Source organism: Gymnogyps californianus, chromosome 4 (assembly GCF_018139145.2).
Source record: "Gymnogyps californianus isolate 813 chromosome 4, ASM1813914v2, whole genome shotgun sequence".
Lineage (NCBI taxonomy): Eukaryota > Metazoa > Chordata > Aves > Accipitriformes > Cathartidae > Gymnogyps > Gymnogyps californianus.
This window is the reverse complement of record NC_059474.1, coordinates 62538560-62555014: the sequence shown is the minus strand read 5'-3', so window position 1 is coordinate 62555014 and position 16455 is coordinate 62538560. Positions and strand designations below refer to the sequence as shown.

At 44.3% G+C, this 16455-nt stretch overlaps 1 protein-coding gene across 10 annotated transcripts in view; it reads left to right on the top strand.

Moving 5' to 3' along the window:
* Positions 1-16455, top strand: part of ADGRL3 (adhesion G protein-coupled receptor L3) — a 334544-nt gene that overhangs the window by 224802 nt on the left and 93287 nt on the right. For 6 of the 10 annotated variants that reach the window (XM_050895375.1, XM_050895372.1, XM_050895376.1 and 3 more), the window contains exons 6-7: positions 8725-9027; positions 11223-11326. In XM_050895375.1, coding sequence (XP_050751332.1) covers positions 8725-9027; positions 11223-11326 — 407 coding nt within the window. Of the gene's footprint in view, positions 1-8721; positions 9028-11222; positions 11327-16455 lie in introns of all 10 variants that reach the window. The other 4 variants (XM_050895371.1, XM_050895377.1, XM_050895374.1 and 1 more) reach the window with 1 other exon arrangement.

The window sequence follows — 16455 nt, the reverse complement described above, 5'->3', positions numbered from 1 at the left end:
CAGCAATAGTACATGAAACTGGGAGGGACCTCAAATCCCAAGCCTTAGAGCAGCTGGGATCGAGGGATGGTGCACGTGGTGTAAGGGGAGACACATAGTAAATGCAAAAATCAGCCTTTGTGGTTTTAATCTGCCAAACCAGACAGGAGGAAGTGGGGCCAGCCAGCTTTCCACCCACCTCTCCCCCCATGCCTCTTGCACATGTGTGTGCTGTGGGGCCAGGGAGCTGATTTCTTGTTGTTCCAATGGATTGTCTCCTTGGGTTCGGTTGTACTATGCCCTCTTCCTCGAGATAACAGCATAACACAATCAGGTTTTAAATATTAATACGGAGATCACAGGACTGTAGCTTGGAAGCACCGAATCACTGAGAATTGAAAAGTGTAATCTGTCCTTTTGAAAGCTGTCCAATTTCTTTTTTATTTACAGCATTTGAACCATTTCACAAATTGGAAAGCAACCATCCAGCCATTTCACAGGCAGATTATGATATGTTTAAAAGAGTCCAAGGCATTTATCTGAATGCAATTGGCTATCTTGCTGACTAACATCTAGATTGGAGTTATTACACACACAGATGAACAGAGACTATTTGAAGATGATAGTTTTCTCTTATTAAAGTTGTGTTTGTAGCTTGCAACTGAAGAAATGTTTCAGATAGTGGTATAAGCTGACTGCCTTTAGCCCTCGGAAGGACTCGTCGCGTTGATTGGATAGATCAGAAAATGCTAGGGCGTGATTAGTCATTTTATGACTCCTGCACTTGCTTCCATTAATCACAAATGCAGAGGTGGAGAACTGCTGGAGAAGGACCAGCTCCATCTGGCACTGCCTCTGCAGAGTGCACGCAAGTTGTTCAATTAAAGATGCAGAAGTGCAGGCAAAAGGCAGGAAACACACATTAGATGAAGCTCCATCCGTTGCCAAACGGACGGGAAAAATTGTTTTTCCCTCTTAGCAGCTACGCATGTGCTTGTTTTGCATTGAAACTAAAAGGTATCTTTCAGCTTGCATGGATAAAACATATACATGGTTTAATTAAAAAGTTAAAAAAAAAAACAAACCACAAACCTGGCTATCTCAGCCTCCAGTAAATCTCTTGAAGCTGTAAGCGTAGTGCTCACGTGTCTGCGCTATAACATGGTCTGAATGAAAAAGTGACAGCACCTGTTATTGAAATCAAAAGTGATTTCTCTAACAATGGGATACTGGGGAATTCCTACCAGGCTTCTCTTTAATAGAGTTTGAAGGATTCAGGTTGGAAGACAGTGCATAAGATCTGCACCACTGGCTCTGATGGATGTGAATCACGCCAGGGGACAGACATTGTTTAGGAGGTTAGAAGTTCACTCCATACATTCAGTAATAATATGCAGCTGGTGTGTCCTTAAAAAGAGATTGTATGCTTCCCCCCACCCCTGGTCTGAAATTACATGTGGATTGAAAAAAAAAAAATAGTAGTCAGATTTTATATGTTCAAGTCCAGAAATTCAAAATAACTGCAACCACATCTGACAGTATTTTTGAGAACTAGAGCAATTTAAAGCTAGATTGCCTAAAAATAGTTCTTGAACTGAACTCTCAAACCTATTCGATTAGTCCATTTATAATAAATCCTGATCTACTGTCTATTAGATCAGCTCTTCGGTAATTTTTTCCTGTTTACCAGGCCTCCTATGGGCATAGTTCATCTGCAGTTCTAAAAGCATTACAGCATGATGTTGAAAAAAATGCTCAATTTTTATGTCTTGTGCACGATGGTCCAGTTAAATTTCTGCCTGAACATTCCGAATCAGTTGCAAAGCCTGGAAAGAGCAATATGGCATTAATGACCTCGGATGGGCACCGAAGGGTACGAGAGGTTCAAGAAGGTGGATTTGGCAGAGATCCTGGGTAGGAAAACAGAGCTAAGACTTTAGGAACTGTCTTCTGATAGAAGAAGACCATGGTGAAGACAACAGCTGATGCTCATGTGCTGTACCACTTAATTTCCTGCTATTGCTAGATATGCCGATGTGCTGTAACCCTGTGCCAATGACAGTTAAAACATTGTCTGATGTCTCTGAAGTTACACATTTTAAGTGGGATCCAGTAATTTCTTGGAGAAGAATAGGTCAGAGAGGAAAAAAAGAAAAGAAAAAGTAGCTTCTTTTATTCAAATGACAGCTAAATTGGGGACCTGACACTAAGAGCTGTTGGGAGCCAGAAAAAGTATTAAGCGCTCACACATCCACACAAAAAAGTCCTACAAAAGCACAAAAGTTGGTATTTCACCAAAAAAAGCCAGGCTGCTGTTTGGGTTCTTACTTTTTCAGGCAAAACCTGGAAGTCTGCAATAATAGCTAGAATGTTTTTGACAAAATGACCTTTCCGTATCAATCCGGCACGTGGAATGAACAGTTGATCATTGTCAGAAATGTAAAGTTTTGATTCAAAAGGGCTTTGGCAGACATATTTTTTGCCTGTTGGAAATTGGTCCCATGTGGTGGCTGCTTTGAATGTATTGTCTTGCTGAGAGATGTGGTGCAGTCAGAAAGGAAGAGTTGGGGCAGATTGACTGCACTTGAGCCCGTTGCGATGATTTTGCACACTTCAGCTCTTGTTCTTTGTTGTTTAATGTTAAATGCTCAAACTGAGGTTCAGAGGAAAAAACCCAGCATAGTAAGTGATTCCAGCTTGAAGTACATTGAAACAGCTGAGTTTGCACCATGTCTTGGACCACAGCTATAGGTTTCCCCCTCGTACAGGGAACTCAACATCTGGCCAATATCCATCACAGCATCTGCTCAGGCCCAGCAGAATAGTCACATGGGGGCAGAGTAGCCTCGGGCACAAAAACTGATGCCCTACTGGAAGAGATAGAAAAAAAAAATCCAGAAAGGGTTTTTCCATTTGGCAGCAGTCCACAAAGGAATGGACCTTTCTTCTCTCAGATGCGGCATCCTCCTCCTCTGCTATTTCAGATGTTAGGTAAGGGGGAGGAAAAAGAAGAGCTATGTATGTATGTATCATACTTCATATGATTTTTTCGAGGCGCAGGACTACATGCAGTGGTGTTGTTGACAACAATGTGCTGCGTTGAACACTCTGGGGTCATCGCATATCTAATCTTTTCTTCCCACCAATGGTTTTTGCAGGCCTTTTGTCAGTCTCAGTCAATAAAGCTCCAACAACAAAAAACACAACCACAAACCCTCCAAAAGCAGTGTGTGAACTTTTATGTTCACACACGATTCTGGCTCAGCTTCCCTAAATAATGGTATGTGTGAGCACAGGGGAGAGCTGTTCAGATGTTTGATGTGAGGCCTGCTTGGCCTTTGCCTGCAGTAAAAATAAATCATATTTTCTCTCAAACACATGTAAGGAGCTGCACATAGTTTAGGGGCTAATCTCACCTTGTTGATTGTCCAGCCTGCAGCTCCTGGGTGGTGCCAGCATGTGGCTTTTGGTCTTCCAGCAGACATCCAACACGAGATGGTTTTGCAGGGTGATGTCTTTTGCAGTGTGGACTTGGTATGACGTTGCAATCCACCAGTGTGTTAATGACTGGGTTGATGGATACCTGCTTATGCAGCTCTTAGGGATGGTACCGGGTGTGCAAGGCTCAACCTACGTGCTCCTTGACTTCAGTCATCCTTTTCTGTCACCTTACAGGGAGTTTGGTGAAAAGCCACCCAAAAAAAAAGGCAAAAGAAAATGGGAATATACTTATTTTCAAATAATTTTTTTCTAAAGAGTTTCAGAAAACGTTCTGAAATGCGTTTGAAAATGCCTGTAGAAAACTAATTCCCATGAGATGCATTTATGTGGCAGGGAAGAGGAAAACAGCTGTGATATAATCCTCCAAATGTATTAGGTCTCAGTTTTTCTGTGCTGCTTCTTTCAAGGCATGCCTAAACCTTCTTACTTGCTATGTAAATACAACTTGCACCATCTTTCAGTAGAAGAAATTATAAAAGGGGATGCTGTAAGCAAAGGATGTGGTTGCCAAATATGAAAGGGGAAAAACTAGCAGAGAGGGAGGGAGGGACCTTCAGGTTTTGTGTTTCTCGCAGCCTTTCAGAAACCAGCAATGCTCCATTTGTCTTAGCGTGGCAGCGACGTGCATAAATAATTGTGAATGCAGCGTGGACGTGCTCAAGAGGGCACTTGGATTGCTGTATCCTCCCAGAGATGTTGAACTCCTCGGATTAGTCGTACCTCAGTTGCTCGAGCATTGCACCAGCTGCAGCACAGGGAGCCAGCACAGGCTCTTGGCCACCAGCGCCCCGGCACGTCCGCTTGAGCATCAGGCTCAGGAATGCAAAACTCGCCGGAGAGTGAAGTCATTGTGGTTTGCTTGGACCTCGCGCACAAAACTTGGAGTGCGGCCTCTCCTTCCAATTATGTGAGCAAACGCTGGCTCGTAGCACATAGCCATCAGGCTAAACCTTTGGATTGCAGCCCCCGGGAGAGAGCTTGACGGATGTCTTCTGTCATCTGTTACCTAGCAAAAGCCAGTGAACCTCACCCAGGAAATCTTGTCTGCAATTTCTGCTCGAGGGGCACCCAGTTATCTTCATTCATGGGACAGAAAATGCATGACATCTCTTAAAAAGTATTTTCAGTTATTGAGTACAGAGTCATAGGCTGGATACTTAGGTGCCAAAAGAAAAAAATGAGAGAAAAGGTGGCTTCATAGCAATTGCAAATAGCCTTGCTTGCAATCAAAGCTGCCTGTGTGGTAGGAAAACACTAGTCAGAGTCATCTGGAAAAGCGGTATCCCATGTCTGGGAGCACCAGGAAAAGGTGAGCAGAGCAGAAGGTAAGATGACGTGTGCTGGATTTTCCCAGTGGCAGATAGGAAGCACTGGTCTTAGGCCAGTTGTGCACTTGTCATGTTAGGCCAGGAAAGGGGAAAAGAAGAAAATGGGGGGGGGGGGGGGGGGGGGGAGACAGACAGACCCTTATTTATTTAAGATTTTTCCCTATGAGCAAATCTCTCCCGTGATTTTCCTTCCACCAAGCAAAATTCCTCCTCCAGAGGCCTGAGCTCTGCGTAAAGATTGGGAAATAAAAGAAAGAAGGCAAAAACCTAGCAATTTCTTTTTCTTACTAGTCAACATGCCAGAGTAGAGAGAGGCTCCTCTGAGAGTTGCAATTACTCCCCTGTGGACGCTGGAAATGTTTTGGGTTTTTTTTATAGCTGCAGCTCTAATCTGAATGGTGGCAAAACTTAGTCTCCTGCTATTAGTGTGAGCTGTCTAGATAGAGCAGGGAAGAAAAAAGTGAAGTATATCACTTTGGGGTGTTTCTGGGAAGAGATGTTTCCACAGCCGCAGTTTGCTTTCTTGGGAGCACTGTGAAAATACCTATCCCAGCACTGTGTTTCACAGAATAACAGTCTGCAAAGTCTTGGATTTGAAGCCTAGGAGTAAAAACTGAGTCTTACCGAAAAGCTGTCTTTAAACTCTTGATATGGCAACGCATGGTAAAAGCAAGTAGTAAAAGTAAAATAATCAAGATTATACTTTTCTAGTTGTAATAGTGTTGATGATTTTTAAAGGTTAGTGCTTGTCTATGAGCAAAGATTGTAGGATGAAGTATTATCTGAAGAATCCTTCTGTTAAAGCGATGCTGCAATGCTGCTTTTCCTTGAGTTAAAAATTCACAATTTATTGGCAGCCTGAGTTAATCTGGAGGTTTGATCTCTGTTCTGTGCTGTAGGATTTAAGTAATTTTGCACAGGTTGCAGTCTCTTCGTGGTTTTGCTTGGATTTTAGAATAATTTATATGTAAATGATCCTGATCTCTTGTTCCTTCCCTTCTTACCAATTAACTTTGTTTTAAAGCACACAGTTGTGTGAGCAAAATCGGCAAGCAGTGCTGCCTGGGGCTGGTGAAACTGGGTGGTGTTAGCATGATGATCATGTTCGCTGGAGCTCATTACCAAATTGACTCGTTGGATAATCAGACCTTTGAACTGAGTTCAGTGGTATCCCATCTATCTCAGTCCATTAGGCCACTTTGAGGCAGCTCTTTTATGTCTTCTTATAATTTGTCCTATGTAAATGGTGGAGGTGTTTATTTTTAAAAGCAGCAAGAAAGCCCAGTTGAACAAGAAAAAAGTTGGAAGAACAAGCCCTCAAAGAGATTTCAACACTCGTGCTAAGGGGTTTATGAAAGATAAAACAACTCATTTTTTTATGGCTAAAGGAAAATGCCATTAAATCCCTTGTGCCTAGCTGCTACAGTAAATTTGCCAGAGCTATTCCAAAACCAACACGCCACGAGATATTCAATGATTGTCAATGAAAAATAGGCTCAAAAACGCAGCACCCCTGCGTGTCGATCAAGGGGAGCTCCTGAGTGCTCAATATATATTTCTATATGCCCACAAATGACTGTAAGAATGATTTTAAGGGGGGTTTGCTAGTTTTGGCTTTGAGACTGCATCCGCTATATCTACTCGGTACCTCTGGGCCTGTAGTGCATGGCGTAGGTCATTTTGCAAATGGAAGAGAACTTGTTATTGCATGAGTAAATGGGAAAATGTCTGCAGATTGTTATCTACCGGGCTAATTGTTATTATGAAGAAATAAAATATGTACTTATGGCAAGACCTGCTGTAGTAAAAACAGATAATGTTTGCTGAAGTTCTCTACAAATTTTAGTCCTCCCTGTCAGATGGAAATCATTGCTTGGTGATCTAGCACAGCTTTGAGCAGAAACTAGAAGAAATCTGTCAATGTCTGCAGGATTTTGCATTGTGTTTTTTGGAGTTCATTCAAACTTGGGGCTCATAATGGAAAGGAGGTGGCATGAGACGGCTGGAAAATCCGATCGATGAGCTCAGGAGACCTGATCAGTGTCCTGGTGCTCAGGTGGTTTAGTGCCTGTTGCGCTATTGCTCGCCTTTTAGGAGGCTGGGGGAGAAGATAATCCCATTTTCTGAGGGACGGTAGAGCTAGGATTTTTAAACTCAACATTTTCTTGAAAAATACTGATCCCTCAGAAAATTGTGTTTATGATGCTTACTGAGTTTTAAAGTTTGAGGAGAGGGTGTCTCAGGCTCGGAGTAAAATTACCTAAAACCAGAGCAAGCATGTGCTTCAACTGCCATGTTATTGATTACTCCGGGGCGGGAGAATTGCTCACAGCACCATGGGCTGAAATTACTTAAATAACAAAAAAAACCTTTCAGAATGGAAAAACTCCTATTTTACACTAAAGGCAGGCATCTCTATGCTTGAAATAGGTTGACTTAAATGAACTCCAGTGACAGCAATATCATTATACATTAATAACTAATATTGCACGAATAGTGAGAGTGGTCTGCTTCGCTGTACCTAGAAGAGAGGACAGTCTCCACTCTCAGGAGCTTGCAGGCTCAACCTGCTCACACAGCTGGATAGTTAAGAGGCTGCTTCTTGGGGTGACAGGGTGATTCTCACATTTAATTTTAATTTCTGGCTAGGCTGGAGTTTGCACATGGCTGTCTTTAATGTAGAAACTCCAATTTGTGTTGCTGGACATGGAGCAACTATGACTCTGAAGGATTTTTGGATGCTGGAAGAGGTGGGATGGTAGAGAGATGTTGTGGCATGGGAATTAAAGAGAGAATGGTATCAGACAAGGATCAGACAAGCCTATTCATATGGCCTCCTTACCTGCCTTTCCCAGATAGCTCCAGTGTTTTCCCAGGCAGGGACTGAGAGAGCAGTTGTGAATATCTGGCATTTAACTGGAGTAAAAGTGTTATGTTGAGAGAAGCAGGAGGGTGCTTATCTTTGGGAGAGACAAAGGAGATGGGAGAAGCAGGCTTCTTCATAAGCTATATGCGGCACGGCACGGCAGGAGCAATGGAGGAGCAATTAGAGGCAGCCTGCCTCAGTTTCCCCACCTGAGATTTCGGGTCAATCTGTGCAAGCACCTTGGTCTAAATAGGAGGCAAAATAAGGTAATTATAAGGTGGACATCCCTCAATATTCACCACACGCAGTACTTAGCACAGCTGTTGCAAGATGTAGGATGGGTTAATGCATTTCTAAAGTAGGTTCCCCACCTCTTGCTGCTCGACGGCTCATCACAGGTTTTAAATGAAATAGCCTGTTGAGCATTAAACTCTTGAGGATTCGACTGTGCTGACGTGCACCTTTGCATCTGCTATGTGGCCTGCAGCTCGAGGGGCCAAGCACTGCTGTTGGGGTGAAGCAGCAAGGCATGAACCTGAGCGAAAATGAACGGCTTGCTCCAGAGAACAGCCTTGTGTTCATCCCTCTGTGCACTGCTGTTTTGGGGATGGATTTGTGGTGTGGGTTTTTTTTTTTTATTACACCATGGAAAATGTTTTTCTGTCCAAACCAGCTGGGTCTTCAGCAACACTAAAAAATTAAAAGCACTTCTGTGCTAGGTGTTCCCTAGAAGATGGAAAATAAGATTTTTACATTAAAATGCCAGGAAGAAAAATGGTGAGGGCATAAAGTGCTGCTTTATTTTCATCAGATGCTAGTGCTTTTGGAAAATCGGTTGTGCTCCAGCGGTCATTACCCCCCTGTGTGCTTCTCTCACTGTATGCCCCAGCTTCTCTCTGAAAAGTGGCTGTGCAGCAAGCCTTGCGTTAACTGTAGCTCCAACTACACCCCGCAGGCCACCGCAGTTGGCAGAGGGGACATCCTTGGGACCTAGGCTTGAGTCCCTTTTTTCCTTCCTCTCTTTAATCAGCTCTGCCTTTGTTTCAGGAGTATCGACATCGGGGGCTCTGGGCCCGGGGAGCACCACTGCCAGCACCACACCACGAGTGGCCACCAGCAGCACTGGCCGCCCCACCACGACCTCGGCCTCGGGCAGGAAGAACAGGAGCACCAGCACACCGTCACCCATGGCTGACGTCCCCGATGAAATGACCACGCACCTCCCACCCGCCTCCTCCCAGCTGCCACCGGCTGGCGCGGAGAGCTGCGACCCCATGGAAGCCCGCGATATTATGTGGTCTCGGACTCGGCAGGGCCAGGTGGCGAAGCAGCCGTGTCCCATGGGCTCGATAGGTGAGTTGAGGGGTGGGAGGACACGGCGAGACGTCTCCGTTTGCTCATGGGATGTTGTGAGTGTGCAACCAGGTTGCCCACGGGCCCCTGTGACACGCGTGCTTTCATCAGTGGAGCACGCTGATGCCTTCTGTCAGGTCTGCATTGCCTTGGTGCGGTATGGCAAGCAGCTAGCTGGGGCCGAAGCCTCAATATGCTGAGCACGTTGTGCAGGATCTTTGGCACCCCAAGGTCTGGCCGAAGGACAGTACAAGCTAACGACTTGTGGGGTTGAGCTTGATGTGCTATAAGAGCCTCTGCCTCCAGAAGTTATGTACCATGCACCTGTTATCCCTGTTTTTGCCTGTATTTGTAGCCCCTGGGCTCATTGACTGATGTGTTGATGGCCGATGCTTTGCTTGTTTGGGGGGGTGGGGGAAATCAACAAAACTTACATTTTGAAGCTCTGTGCTGCACTGTTTGCATTTCAAAGGCCGTGGCCAGTGTTTTGGAGCACAGGTATTCCCAGATCGCACTCCTGAACCAGCGTGAATGATTTTTCAAACTGCAGCCAGCATCCAGTGTGATCAGCAGGGAAAGCAGGGGGGAAAACAAAGCCAAATCTTTCAAAATGGTTTATTGCTTATTGGATTTTGCTCCTTTTCTTCTACTCTTCCCTGCAATTGTTTTCTTCCAAAAGGTTGCTTTTGGAAATTTTCTGTCCAAATTAAAACACGGTTGAATGAAGAATGGGTTTTGGCATATGGTTCAGTTTGCTATATTTTAACAAATGCAGTTTTTTAAAAGTATTTATTTTTCAAGCTAGTCTTGGTGTCCAGCCCTGAGAACCCGCTTGCCAAGAAGAAATCAGAAGGTGGAGGAAATTGCCTGAAAATAAGGGCTGGAGGGATCTGGCTTGCAGAGGAGACTCTCTGTTAACTCTCCGCTCCATTGCCCTGGAGAGCCATTCTCACCTGTGTATACGAATACTGACTCTCTTTTGAATTTGGTGAGGTTAGACTGATAAAATATATGTTAAAGTAGGAGGGGTCTGGAAAGACATCAGTGGTGAGAATACGTAAAGAACATTTTTGCTGTCTTTCCCAGCCCCACTTGGTAAAATTAATGCAAAAAGTGTCATGTGGTTCCCAGAGAGGTGAAAGGATAGCCTGAACTGAAGCTGTGAAAAGGAAAGAAAAGATAAAAAAGGAAAATGAAGGCTGGATGCAGGGAGCCCTTTTCTAAGCACAAGAGCTAAGGACTGGATGAAAACAGCTAAGGACTGGAAAAAAAAAACCCAACTTGTTGATAGGGGATGGCAATAAGCCTTTTCCATCTCTAATTTCAGTGATTCATGCGACTTGTTAAAAGCTGTGGTATATTAGCAGTGGGCCTCTTCCATCTCCCTTTGAAGGCGTCAGCAAACTCTCACTGGTTTTAGTCGGTGCTACCATCAGACCTAGCCTGTAATTCACTCCTCTGCTGAAAAGTTCGGCTCTGCAGGGCAGAGCACTTTATAGGATGCAGAGTCTTTAATCTACGTGTATCGGCTTTCTTGCTTTTTAAAGATCTTTAACTGCACCATTTCAGATGCATTTCTCTCTGTCTGGAAGGGCCTGAGGTGCTTTGCTGTCTTTTGCAGCAGGGATCTGGGTGGCCCTTGCCAAACAAAACTCTCCTCTAAAGTCCTTCTCGACGGTTGGACGTGGACAGTAAAGCCCAGAGTTACATCTTGGCGTTCATAGCGTTTAAACTTTTGTGTGTTTCCACCCAAATGGTTTAATGATGATTCAGAGGAGTAAAATCTTCATAAAGCAGCAAGGAAGTTGAGGCGCAGGGTCTGATCCCAGGGTGCCAGCGGTGGGGCAGAGCACTCAAGGTGCTGGCTCAGCGTTTGAGATCCAGCTTCGATTTCTTGGTCCCTGGCAGCTTTCCTGCCTGGCCTAAGGCAAAGCCCTCTGTCCGTAGTCTCCATTTGGCAAAATGGAGATAATATCCCTGCACTACCTCATGGGTCTTTTATGTCTTAGGGCCCCTAAGCACTAAGATGATGGGAGACTAGGACACTGAGATGACTCGGAAGTGTCCTGCTGAGGTCCTGAGCACTAACAAGCTCCCAGGCTTTGCATGAGGTGTCCATCATTGTGAAATGAAGGCTGTGACATGGGGGCAAAATGCAACCGATAATACTGAACACAGCGGCTTTCCTCTTCCAGGTGTTGCAACTTTCCGGTGCCTTGTGCCAGATGGGATCTGGGAGCCCCAAGGACCTGATCTCAGCAACTGCTCTTCTCCCTGGATCAACCACATCACTCAGAAGGTAAAACCCTTCCCGTATGTTGACCATACAGAGTCTACGCACTGACCTTCCTGAGCTCCCTGGTTGATTTCACAACAGGGAATCCGAAGTGACCAACAGTCACACATAAAGCATGAGCCATGCGTAGTAGCCAGGAATTGCAAGGAGAAAGCAAGACTGTAAAAATCGAATGGAAATTGAGGCAAAGAGAGTGAGGAAAAGGCAAAGGAGAGGGACTGGAGAGTGGAATTAAACTAGAGTGAATGACAGTTCTTGTTTGTGGCAAGAAAAGGAGGAAGAGGGAGGAGGAGGTGGGTGGACATATGGAAAATACTGACTTACTGCAAAAGGAAACTTTCCCTTTCACGCATCCCCAAGGATTTTCTCATGCCACGCAAGCACAGGATAAACCCGGTAGTTGAGAAATCTTTACCAAAGAAAGGCAGGCTCAATATGAAATGTTTGCATTGCACTTCTGACTTTCCGTTTTTAACTTCTGCCCAAATTGTAAAAGAACTGATGGAATAGAAAACAATGCCGCAGTAATGCGTATCTTTTGACTCTTAAGTCCCTTGATGAATATTTTGTAGCACTTCATCATTTATCAGTGTTAAAAGTGCATTAGCATACGACAATAGAAGTTCAAGACAAGCAGAGCTTATTTGGTAGCAATATGTTGAATGTTTTTGTTATTAATGCACAGTGGTGCTTTCAGCTGATTTCATTACAAACAGAGACCAGATGTGTGTTTACGCCATAGAGTCTGTGGGCTGAATCCTTATTATAGCAATTTGTGGGAATTTATTTGCTCCTTTAGTCAGAGCAAGCAAGTCTCAGTGTTGTGGGCTAGCTGTGCTGCTGCGCGGTAGCAACGCTGCACTCCTGGAGAGCCAGTGCTTGCTGGTAAACGGGACGAGGTACCCTACAGACAAGACTCTTTGGCTTTCTCCTTCCTGTCCCCCACCTTCACTGAGGCTCAACAACCTGTGAATCGCTAGCACGTACACCCCTGATCATCCCTATCTCACTTCATTGGTATTTATACCTGTCCTTCCCCAAAGATGAGGGAAGACGTCAATTAAAATGGTGCTGCTGTGACATGGCACAGCCATTACAAAGCCCGTGGACCTTCTGTCCCATACGGGAGTGTGGGCAGCTCTCCTGCCATACACTCAGCTAGCTGATTAACAAAGACTGCCTTTGCTGGCATTAGCAGCTGTTCAGCTCTTGTTTTATGACCCACGTACTTATCCTGGAGGGGTTAATATTACTTACTCTAGCCATAATTCACCCAGGCAGCTGGGAGACCTCTTGCTGCTCAGTGAAGATGGCTAGGCCGTTAGCCATTAGCAGAGGGAAATAATAGCCTGTACTGATGAAATCTCCATCAAGGTTAAGCTTATTTTATTTGAAACCCCAGTTATCATTTGCGTAACAAATGAACCCCATTTAATTTGTTATGTGCTTTCAAAGCAGGCTAAAATTGAAGAGCCATGTTTTCAGAAATGCCTAGCAGGTTACAATTGGGACTGGATTTTTTAATTATTGTTATTGTTACTATTTTTCTGGAGGAATTTAGTTATGTTCAGCTTTGGGAACCTTCCACCAGTTGGTGGAAAGACTAGGGGGATCTGCCAAATGACTCTGGATCTAAACTTTTGATGCCTGAGTGGGAATCCACTGGGATCTTGGGATATGTGGCCCAACCTCTATGGAGAGCTGCTACAAAACATCAAGACTTTCTAGGAGTGACTTTTGAGGGGAAAGCCCTGCCAGGCTTGCCTAGGGGCTTGTGTTGGGGTTTGCATTCAGTAGGATCCTTACAGCAAACACGGTTTTAAATTACTTATGAAATAACCGATAGCCACTTGGTTTCCTTGCCCAAGCAAGAGGCTTGGAAATCATCACTGCGCTTGCAGAGGGATACTGATTTATCCATAAATCAGGCACTGGTTTCTCACATCCCTGCCATGGATGGGACACTTCCCTGCCCCAAGCTTGCAGATTTGCTCCAGCACCTCTCTAAAGCCAAAAAAGGAGCCTTCCTCCCCTAAGCCAAGCCAGCTCCTCTGCTTGCTGCTGTGGGCGCAGCTAGAGGAAGCGGTAAGCCAGCCATGCCGTGAGGACAGGGGGTGGCCACACCCTGCAGCTCAGCTCTCTTGCATCCCCAGCGCTCAGGTCCTCCTTGGCCACCCATCCCACAGCATCTGCAGCTGCAGCACAGCTTACAAAATGGGTAGAAACACTTCTTTGGCAGCCAGGGTTCATACCTGCTCAGCATGTCTTCATTCCTAATCTGCTTTGTCTCTTGAAAATCCCCACTTCTGTCACCTGCTGGGTCCAAGCTGCTCACAAAGAAGGGGGATGGGTCCCCTGGAGGGATTTCAGCCAAGACAGAGAGGATGGTAGGGAAACGCTGTGCTTGCTTTCATGTCTCTGTAGTGAAGTAAGGATTATTACTTGCTTCTTTTCTTTCTCCTGCTGTGCTCAGACCATACATTGGGTGTTTGCCTGCTTGCATCATGGTATTAGGTTTTACAACCCTCTATTAGCTTCCATTAGAGTTATTGTGCTTGATGGAAGATCAGAACAAATGTCCACTTCAGCAATTCATTGGCCTCCTGACATTTACTTTAACTTTATTGTTGGTGCCTACCATGCCCTCATAACGTAGCAGGAGAATAAACTTGCCAGTGCAATTGAATTATGCACTGCTACCTGGGTTATTTCTAGAGTCAAGCAGTAAAGGGAAGCAAAAAGGTCAGCTTTGGATACATTGCATCGTCCTGATCATGAGGTCATACCTTCAGTCTCAGCCTGTTTGTTTTACCTCTTGCTTTCATCAGTACCATCCTTGGCGCAGTGTGTGACTTGCCTGAAAAATATCTTTTCCTCACCACAGCTTTCAGTTGTGGGTACTTCCTGGGAGGAGAGGCACCGCTATGCTCAGCTTCAAGCCTCTGAAAGAGAGGAGGCCTTTTTTGTAGCAGAATAGAAAGCATTGTGTCCTTCATAAATACGTGAAAAGCCTCAAACTTTAAATCCAAAGCACATGCCACCCATGTTGATACTGTACTCCTGAACAGCCTAGATGATATAGTCACAAAGAGCAGATAAACCTTAGGGTTCAAAGTACCTTCATCAGGTCTTGTAGATCTGCTTGGATGTGTCTGGCAGAGGGAGTGGGTTTTTGTGGAGGACATCACCACATCATCGTGTCCAGGCCCGAGGGTGAAGTTGCAGTTCTGATGACACCACGAGGAAATCCTCCATCCGGGTTGCTTTTTACAGTCTGTTTTCACAGCACCATCATGTACGGGATGGAACAGATGCTACGGTTGGCAGATTATTAAAAGGACATTAAATGTGGTTTAAGATGTTTGAATACCATAGTTTCAAAACCACTTTTTCAGTGTTCTCCAGCTCTGCTGTACTGTATGGAGAGCAGCAATCCAACTTTCTGTTGGATAACCAGTGTTTATAACTAGTTAGTTATATCCTTAGGTATCATCCGATAAAAGAAAAAAGCAAAGTTGAATGGAATGGGATGTTCCTCTTCCAAAAAAAAGAGGATGGTAGATATGCTCTGTCTCTTTTCTATGAATGCACACATGTACAATGAAACATCTGCCAGGGAAAGAAAATGGCCATGAAGGCTTTGCAGTGTCAGAAGTTAGCCCACAGCCCCTGTTTCAGCCTTGCTACCTGACTGCTGGCAGCTGATGGTGCTCGATGAAACCTGTCAGATGTTTGTCCCTCCAGAAAATAACATCAACTCCATGGCCTTTCCAGCTGACCGGTCCATCTGTATGTCACTGGTTTTAAAAATCCTGGTTCAATCTTTCATACCATCTTTTTCTTTTTTATGTCAGTCAGCCTCAGGCTGCAGGAAAATATTTTTGCCTTTATGACCACTGATGTTTCAGCACATTCGCTCCCATCTCAGCATCTTTCTTATTTCTTCTGAATTTTCTTCCCTAAATACTTCTTTTCTGCAATTTCTCTCATTTTTATTCTACTGTCCTCTTCTGCAGTCGATTCCCTCTGAGAAAGGTAGGGCTGAAACAGCAAGCGATGCTGCCAGAGGGTCATTGTTAGTCTTCCCAGACAAGGCTCCCTGCTTCTGTTCCTTGGCATATATGAAACAGGCAGGAATATATGCCCTCTCCAACAACTATTATTTCACAGTCTTTTCAGTCATAAGAAGATGCAAGATAGTGGTACAAACTTGGAAAATATTAGCAAAGCGTTGCACAGCGTGATTTCAGGTATGCCAATGCTCATTTGTAAATCTGGCCTGAATCCTGCCAGTATGCTCAAATGGAAGAGGGGAGCAGGTTTTTTGACAGAGCTAGAAAACTATGTTTTGTGTGTTGGCATTTTTGGCAGGAAACATTTCTTCTCTCCTTCAAATTAGAATTCCAAGACCAGATTTAATCAATTTGTAAAAGGCAAAAAAAATCACCCAAAACAACCAGAAACCCAATTTTGTTTGAAAAGAATGTTTTCTTTTATCCCAGAATCCATTCTGTTTTTTAAATTTAATTTTTTTCGTAAGCAAGATAGAAAATAATAAAAAAAATTAGTCTCAAATCAGAGAGATGTATTATTTTTAATTCCCTTTATTGTTCTTGAGCATCCCAGTAGAAAGCTCAGTTACTTGCACATTTTTTCCCTACTTCTTGCTTGCCTCTCAATGACAGCCTGACCCTTGAAGAACCTCCAAGGATTGTTCCTGTGTTCCTATGTGACTATGTCAGTGTTTGGGTTAGAAAGTATTACATGTTTTGGAAGAAATACCTCATGAAGAGCTCGTCTTCCACACAGCAATAATGAAGAGGAAGATGTGGAGAGGTGCTTTATAAAAGGGAAGTACGTTAGTAATGTGTCCTCTTGGGCAGCGGTGAGCTTTGCTGAGCATTACGTAGAATTAACCAAAAATGGGGCTCAGTCCTGTTGTTATAAGAGACCAGACGTATATCTTAGGCCTGGAATATTCAGCCAGCATTTGAGACTGATAACAGAAGTTGGGTTTGATGGAACTGCATAGGAGACACTTCAATTTCAGTGGAAAATGCTCAAAAGAATTGGGGAAATTAGCATTAACATGTCATATGGCCATCATTTTGGATACCTCTCACATTATGCAC